Source organism: Salvelinus sp. IW2-2015, linkage group LG35 (genome assembly GCF_002910315.2).
Source record: "Salvelinus sp. IW2-2015 linkage group LG35, ASM291031v2, whole genome shotgun sequence".
NCBI classification, from domain to species: Eukaryota; Metazoa; Chordata; class Actinopteri; order Salmoniformes; family Salmonidae; genus Salvelinus; species Salvelinus sp. IW2-2015.
Window position 1 is genome coordinate 2,200,235 of NC_036874.1, and position 9,070 is coordinate 2,209,304.

General features: G+C 41.3%; 2 protein-coding genes across 2 annotated transcripts in view; both read left to right on the forward strand.

Moving 5' to 3' along the window:
- Positions 1–9,070, forward strand: part of LOC111958619 (myelin-associated glycoprotein-like) — a 54,990-nt gene that overhangs the window by 27,485 nt on the left and 18,435 nt on the right. The gene's annotated exons all lie outside the window — the stretch shown is intronic.
- The window catches only part of LOC139023693 (B-cell receptor CD22-like), a 22,368-nt gene continuing 18,017 nt past the window's right edge, over positions 4,720–9,070 (forward strand). Inside the window, exon 1 of the mRNA XM_070437306.1 lies at positions 4,720–4,792. Coding sequence (XP_070293407.1) covers positions 4,720–4,792 — 73 coding nt within the window. The remainder of the gene's footprint in view (positions 4,793–9,070) is intronic.

Consider the following 9,070-nt stretch of genomic DNA (forward strand, 5'->3'; position numbering starts at 1 on the left):
ACCTACAGAAAGCACTGAGCTAGTCTGAACCACCTGCACTTGAGCTGCCTTACTCAAGAAAGTAATAAAGAGACCATGCTTGCATAGAGGCTTTATTAAGTCAATTATTATTTTTTATTTTTTTTACTTTGTTTGCAAACTGATATGTGACACGTAAGTATGATACAATATCAGTACTTGTTGCATTTACAACGTATATACTGTACTGTAAATCCTATCATCAACTGATTTCAGCCAGTATGTGGTTGTGGATTGACTGCATTGTTTGAATAGAATGTTGGTATATTGGCAGTTAATTTAAAATGTTTGAAACGTTACACTTAAACTGGCTGGCTAGCTAGCTTACAAACTTGCTGTGCAGATATTCTGGAAATTAATTGTTTGACACAATATCTTATCATAGCACACTGGCTGACCATGGTTGACCAACTCCCTGACCAGAATGGCTGACCTTTTATAAGACCTTTCATGTCCATTATGTTATTCTATTCCCAATTCTATGGGCATAGCACAGATCATTACACATACTGTGAAAGACTTGATCACAAGTACATTGTTTGAAAGAAATTGTGAATTGCAATGCATATGATAATCAGTTTGATATAATTATGTGTTTTTTGTGGTACTAACTGAGTGTGAGTAATAGCCCTTAATAAAGTGAACCTGGGGGAATGGTAGAGTATACAATTCTATAAGATTCAATACTAATTTCAAGAGATTTCACCCTTAGCTTCTGAAAACTTTTAAGTTTGGCAATGTGGAAAGRAAAGTCAAAATAAATATTGTAAAGGACATTAAATCAAATCAAAGTTTATTGGTCACGCACACAGTTTAGCAGATGTTATAGCGTGTGCTGCAAAATGCTTATGTTACTAGCTCCTAACAATGCAGTAAAATGTCAAACAAGTACACAAATAATTCAAGAAATGTCAGAATGAATCAAATTAACAACCCAAATAGCACTGTAACGGTAATACAAAAGCAATCTATATTCACTGAGTGTACAAAACTTAAGGAACACCTTCCTAATATTGAGTTGCACCCCCTTTTGCATTCAGAACAGCCTCAATTCGTCGGGGAGTGGAACCTACAAGCTGTCGAAAATGTTCCACAGGGATGCTGGCCCATGTTGACCCCAATTGATACATAAGGGAAATTGTGGAGCGTGAAAAACCCAGCAGCGTTGCAGTTCTTGTCACACTCAAACCGGTGCGCCAGGTACCTACTACCATAACCCATTCAAAGGCACTTAAATCTTTGGCTTGCCCATTGAAACTCTGAATGGCACACATACACAATCCATGCCTTAATTGTCTCAAAGCTTAAAAATGATTCTTTAACCTCTCTCATCCCCTTTTCTTATTTAACCTTTATTGAACTAGGCAAGTCATTTAAGAACAAATTCTTATTTACAATGATGGCCTACCAGGGAACAGTGGGTTGTTCAGGAGTAGAATGACAGATTTTTACCTTGTCAGCTCGGGGATTCAATTCAGCAACTTTTCGGTAACTGGCTCAACGCTCTAACCACTAGGTTACCTACTGCCCCTAGGCACTGATTAAACCACTAGGCTACACTGATTAAAGTGGATTTAACAAGTGCCATCAATAAGGGATCATAGCTTTCACCTAGATTCACTTGATCAGTCTATGTCATCTTGAAAAAAGCAGTTTGTCCTAATGTTTTGTACACTGTTTTGTGCACATATATATTAAGTGAGCTGTCAAGAATCCGGTATAAAAGTAAATATGCTGTGTGTATAAACAGCGTAACTAAAATGCAATGTATAGTAGAATAAATATTAGAATGAGKTATGTTGAGAAAACAGTAATTAAATACACAGTACAAAACCCATGGCAAATGGAAAGAAAGGACTAGACGGGGAAATACCAGACACCAGGTCCGCAGGAATTAACACCCATAGCAAGGACGTTAAAGTTCAAATTTCTCCCGCTCTCATTCAAGACCCTATCCAGGGCCCGCTTGATCAAGAAACAAGCCCCCGGGCTTTGTCTATAGACTCTGATACAAAGGTTGCGAAGAAAAAGGTCAAACGCTTCGTTAAAGCCAAGCCCACTCAAAATCGGAAAAGTCAATCTGCTTCCACCTTGAACAGAAATGGCAAATCACGTGGTTGCGAACGACCACTCCACTTTGTGGGGAATATGTCCACTAACCACGAATCTAAAAGGCCATACCTGGAAACAGTCCTGGAGGACTGCTTAACTTGTCATGCGCTAATTGAGTCGGGTGCGACAATATCACTCATCTCTCAAACATTGTTTGATGATCTCAAAAGGGCTTTGAAGCCAACTAAAAGTGGAACGATGCGACACTACACTTCGAGGGGTAACTCAGACTACTTCGTCTCTCACATTGAGAGTCATGCTGAAACTACACTTCAAGGACGGATCGCTCGTTCACCCTGTGTATGTTACCAGCCTCGAAACTGTAACCCTGCTACTTGGAGCAGACTTGATGGATCGGTTACTCCCATTGATGGATTGGAAAACCAACCAGGTATGGTCACAGGCCACAGTGCCTTCTCCACTGACCACACTGTCTTCCCCTAACGCTAGCTGCAACGCAGTCAGTCACGAGGGGTATCTGTCAAAAGCACACCTTGGGAAAAAGACGTTTAAAACCCTCTTGGGGCAGAATCCGATCCAAGGAGATATTACGATATCTCGACACATTCCATCAGCCAACCTAATTGACCATTCTTTTCATGATTTRGAGCCAGCTGTCTCTGTTAATAAGCAACTTCCCTCCTCCGTGCCGTCGTGRAATACGGTAGTTGAGATMAACTCCTCTTGCCCTTRGGACATTTCCGCAAGCACTGCGGCCGTCTCAGCAAGAAAAACATTGATGCGCAGAGTATACTCTGCTTCCGATGATACACCTTCTGCTTTGTTGGGGACTGTCACCCCTTACAGTGACACTAATGGCGTCAGTCCAGCAACTGACCCGATGATTCCCACTGGTGAAACACTTTGCGATATCACAGACCGATATCCTRGTCTCAGTTCGCAGGTACTGAAGAGGTTGCCACACGCGGACGCGGTGGTGACTGACATACCTCGACAGCCACTGAGCGTTTTGAAGCACAAACACCAGGAGATTTGGTTGAAAGGTTACAGCCATTCTCATAACAACGCGGCCGCTGACAACTCGTACATAGGGTCCGATCTTTTCATTTGCGCCTCGGACACCAACACCACCCGCTGGTGGGGAGTCCCGAGACACAAAGGGGATAGTAGACCAGACCCATGATGAGCCTCATCGAGGTCGGTGGGGGGATCAAGACTACGGACAACACCGTACGAGGCCGCCAGAGCATAAATCAAATCTAGTTGTATAACTCCCTATGAGAACATTGAGGAGCAGACAGGCCCCTAGACGGGGATTATCTTAGAACACATCTAAGATAGTACTGAGGTGTACCACACTGGTCGTAAAGGAAGTCCAGTGGACTTGTCCAGCTCAAAAATAAATAGCAACAATAATCTTCCTTCTTGCCATGTGTAGGTTCAACTACAATACAACTAGTTAATGCTCCAATCATGTGTTCCGGTAGTATAATATTTTCAGAATAAATCGGTGGGATAACTGGTCCCTTTGAGCACCAGTACAATACCAGCGACAGTCAGCCTAGCTACAATCAGTAAGAAGGTTAGAGACCTAACCAATCAAATTACCCTTGACAATAGGACATAGGAGTCACTCAGAGTGCAACACGTGGAGGGAATCTCCAGTGCACTCTTCCAATGGTTAACACGCATGTCACTAATAAATAGAATCCTTCATTCAGGAGAAAATTATTAGAATCATTAACCATGATCACACCACATACGACTGGTTCAATACTTAAGAGTACTTCCGTCGTGAGGTTAGCTCCTCCGTGGATAACATAGCTATGAATAGACTTCATACCTATCACCACTACAATAGTGGAAGACAGTGACTGGTAGTAAAAACTACTACAGACTCCCTCGACACCAATTCTGACTGACCTCCAGGCATTGACCTGATAATTACCTGACTACGTCAGACTCATTCTGAACAAGTTATTAATCTGCCAGGTACTTGGTTTTCTTCCCGTGACATGCCCGCTTGTGCAAGCATAAACGCACATGCACAACGGAACATCCAATTAGGATTTATGCAGGATCACTTAAGGACCAAGCAAAATACCCAGCCTCTAGTAAGGTTGAACATTTACTTCTAGCCTTCACTCTATCAGCACTCACCAGTTTTCTTCCCAGAAGTCCATAGGTCATCCCTGTAGACTGCCCAAAACTAGTGCCTTACAGCTGTAAACTTATCATATAGTTATCAACTTAGGATAGTGCCTAAGCAACACACCAAGTAGGAAAACCCTAGATATGGCATTAGAGATAATGCCATAATAGTCATTTTGCCAGAACATTGGACGTATATAGAATACAGTCCAATTAGATTKTTTTTGTGTGAGAACTATATTTTGTATATCTTTTGTTTATGCTTTCATTCCTTTTCCGTTCAGTTCCTTTGACACTTAGGAAGTGATACAGCCATTAACAAAGTCCCCATACAACCATCACTTAGTGCCACAACGCCGCTCATTGGGGAATGAATGTAATTATKTATATTTCATGAGTGTGCGTGCGTTGTTAACATCTGCCTAAGTTACTGCCCAGATCTTCCAGTCTGGACGACGACCAGACGACGGGTCCGGAATGGCGACCCCAAATCCGGACACCCACGGCCCATCCTTGTGGCAGCATGCCCGCTGTCAGAGAGCCAACCAAGGTAAACCACCAGAGTGGGGGYGACCGCAACGGCAATCACCAACCAGGACATCTCCTGGCCCTCTCTGGGGTACTTTGCAGCTTCCAGAGAAGCCTACCAAGTTCAACCACCAGAGGGGACTGCAACGATGATCTACAAACAGGACATCACGTGGTCATGATTTTATGTTGATTTGTAACTTGCAGGACAAACAAGATCCAAACCACCAGGGGGGGTATGTTATGACGTTGCCTGTTTGGGTACAGCAAGCCCCATCCCCCTCTCCCTGCCTCTCCCTGCCCCCTACAACTACGCTGCTGTGGTCAGAGAGAGGTCGTAAATTCCTGAGTAGAAGACCCTGGCCAAGCAGTATAGCAGAGGGTACACTTTCACAGAGAACAAAGGGATTTCTTCCACCTCACAGAACTTGAGGTACGAACAAATTTCATGTTCTGGAGAAAGTATAAAACATCGGTGAAGAATCCAGCTACGAACTGGTCCGTTTGTTACAACTTGGGGAAACTCATGGGAGACTGTGTGGCTACATTACCATACCGCTGTTTATATAATAGCCTCAGATATGAGGTTTACCTCTAATTGTTGTATAAGATGAATGAGTGAGTATGATACTGTTTGTATAATATGATTTTGGACTGTTTAATGAAGAAAAATACAATTCCCATTTGATTTGAATTAAATCAGAGGACCGCCCCTGAGCCCACTTATGGTCAGACATCCTGGGACAGCCCCTTTTCTGCCATTCCGAATAAAACCCAACTTTGAGAAATTATTACCAGACCGAGCTTACCTCAATTACGAYATGGCTGAAGGTTGCAGACCATTGCTGAATCTTTTAACCATACCACGTGGTTAAACTCTTAGACTATCGATACCGACAGAATAACAACAAGTCTTTGATATTAATTACTAGTCTGCAGCTAGGAATTCGGTATCATTGAATACGAAGAACGACAACCGCCGAAACATCCATTCTATAACGAATGTCACTCTTAATTATCCACTCTAACCACAACCCAGAGAGAGAGGGAGAGAGACGGACAATTCTACAAAAGACACAAACTTTTCACCAGCGATCAAGACGACACACTGAGCGTAAATATATATATTGATTGCAATTGTTCCCGAATTAGTGAGCATTCATGTGTAAAGGATTAGCATGTCAATTGTTATAATTATGAATTTTGTAGTGTCTCATCTCAGTCGACACCCACTTCTCTTTGGTCTAACAAGCCSCCATGCCGGTTTAGCCCACTAGGGCCGATTCTCCTATCATTTCTTGTAACCACATTTAATTTGTTTGTTGTTTGTTTATGCATTTCTGTGAATTACTTAGTTAGTAATAAATAAATGATTTAAGACAATTGATGTATGGATGACTCATAGTGAAGACTGGGTTCGTGCAGATAACCAACAATTTACGACMTTTGGAATGAGACTAACGTGAGGTAAAATAAATAAATCATTAATCAGAAGACTATTGATCAGATATGAAAATATCTGAAAGGTTATATTGGGAAATTATAACTTTGTAATCTGAATACTTTCCTTGGTGCCACAACTTCCTAGTTAATTAGTTACGTTATTAATCAGTTGATCGCGTAATAACTAATTACAGAGAATCTTTGATAAAAAACTATCAGTCTTCAGTTAATGATAGCAAAGACACGACAGTGTGCTATGTCAATAATCCAGTAAATAAATGTACGGTAGTATAAATAGCCTGACTAAAATGCAATGTACAGTAATATTAGATTGAGCTATACTGAGAATACAGTATTTAAATACACAAATCAAATCAAATTTTATTGGTCACATACACGTTGTTAGCAGATGTTAATGTGAGTGTAGCGAAATGCTTGTGCTTCTAGTTCCGACCATGCGGTAATATCTAACAAGTAATCTAACAATTTCACAACAACTACCTTATACACAAGTGTAAAGGAATGAATTAGAATATGTACATATAAATATATGGATGAGCGATGGCCGAACGGCATATGCAAGATGCAGTAGATGGTATAGAGTACAGTATGAGATGAGTAATGTAGGGTATGTAAACATTATATAGAGTGGCAGTTTGTCCGTTATTACATCCAATTTTTTATTGTAAAAGTGGCTAGAGATTTGAGTCAGTATGTTMGCAGCAGTCACTCAATGTTAGTGATGGCTGTTGAACAGTCTGATGGCCTTGAGATAGAAGCTGATTTTCAGTCTCTCGGTCCCAGCTTTAATGCACCTGTACTCACCTCGCCWTCTGAATGATAGCGGGGTGAAAAGGCAGTGGCTCAGGTGGTTGTCCTTGATGATCTTTTTGGCCTTCCTGTGACATCGGGTGCTGTATGTTTCCTGGAGGGCAGGAAGTTGGGCCCCGGTGATGTGTTGTGCAGACCTCACTACCCTCTGGAGAGCCTTGCGGTTGTTGGTGGAGCAGTTGCCGTACCAGGCGGTGATACAGCCTGACAGAGTGTTTTTGGTGACAAGCCAAATTTCTTCAGCCTCCTGAGGTTAAAGAGGCGCTGTTGCGCCTTCTTCACCACGCTGTCTGTGTGGGTGGACCATTTCAMTTTGTCCATGATGTGTACGCCAAGAAACTTAGTACAACACCCCGTGGCAAAATGGATAGAATTGCAGGAAATTAGCTTCCGTACCAGATTCCAGAATATAAATATATATGTATGTTAATGGTGTGTTATGACAGTATGGACAGTATGTGAATAAAAAGGGTGTGTACAGCAGTGGTTATATAGATTGAGCCATGACTAGAATACAGTATATACATATAAAGTGAGTAAAACAGTATGTAAACATTATTAATGTGACCAGTGTTCAATGACTTAACCTTCAGAAAGTATACATACCCCTTCACTTATTCCACAGTACATGGGATGTGAATACTTTCTGAATGCACTATACACAGGGCAGTCTCTAAGGTGCAGGGCAGAGTACCAGGTGGTAGCCGGCTAGTGACAGTGTCTAAGGTTCAAGGCAGTGTTGCTCCCGAGTGGTGCAGTGGTCTAAGGCACTGCATCTCAGTGCTAGAGGCATCACTACAGACCCTGGTTTGATTCTAGCTGTATCACAACCGGTCGTGATTGGGAGTCCCATAGGGCGGCGCACAATTGGCCCAGCGTCCTCCAGGTTTGGCCGGGTAGGTCGTCAGTGTAAATAAGAATTTGTTCTTAACTGACTTGCCTGGTTAAAAATTTTTTTTAAGTAACCCTCAAGGGAAGAGTTAACTCAGCCCAACATCAGTCAGAGACAAAATATGGGAAGTCCTGATGGCAAAAATAAATATATCACGTTAGATGTGAAATAGGAAGTGTATTTCCTTTATACGTTAATGCCCTTAGTCTCTGAAGGAGGGCGGCTATCTGACAAGAAGAGCAATAATTGTCAAACTAAAGAAGTGATTTGGCTTTTAGACATTAAAAGGATCATATGCAATGCTATCTTTCTAGTCATAATAACGTTTTCCTTATTCCTTCAGTTCCAGCACCCCACCGTTTTCATATTAATTTCTTATGGCTTGGAGGTAGGCTACAAAAATGGATTGTCTACAGTAAAACATATTGTATGTATATTTATTTACTAGTTTGCACACAAGAAAATACAAAACAATGTGATGAGAGAAGTGATGGTCGGTGCTCTTTAAGATGAGGAGGATGATGAAAAAGATGTATAAACATGGCTTTATTTGTACTACATCATAATGGATGACTGTCATTCATATATTCCATTCACCCAGCTCAGTGTAACAGCGATAGGTTTAGGCTACTAGATGATGCTCACATTTTCCCTGTACCCATCATGAGTTTGCTACAACCTAGCTGATGAATGAACATTTATTTACAACATAGGTGCACAGGTTGAGAGAATTTTGAGTAGTCAAGGTAACAGACAGTGACACATTCAATACCGCCTCACACACTTGTCTGCATCTAGCTGATCTAGATTGTAATCATTAGTCCAACAGTTGCAAACGAGAGTTTCTATTGGATAAATTCAGGTATGTTTATCCCCATTTCATTCCGTTTAAGACAAGTTTTTCAACAGAGATCGGTGCAATGAATACACCCCTGATCAAATCAAATCAAATGCTATTGGTCACTTACACATGGTTAACAGATGTTAATGCGAGTGTAGAGAAATGCTTGTGCTTCTAGTTCCGTCAATGCAGTAATATCTAACAAGTAATCTTACAAATTCACAACGACTACCTTATATACACAAATGTAAAGGAATGAATAAGAATATGTACATAGAAATATATGAGTTCGT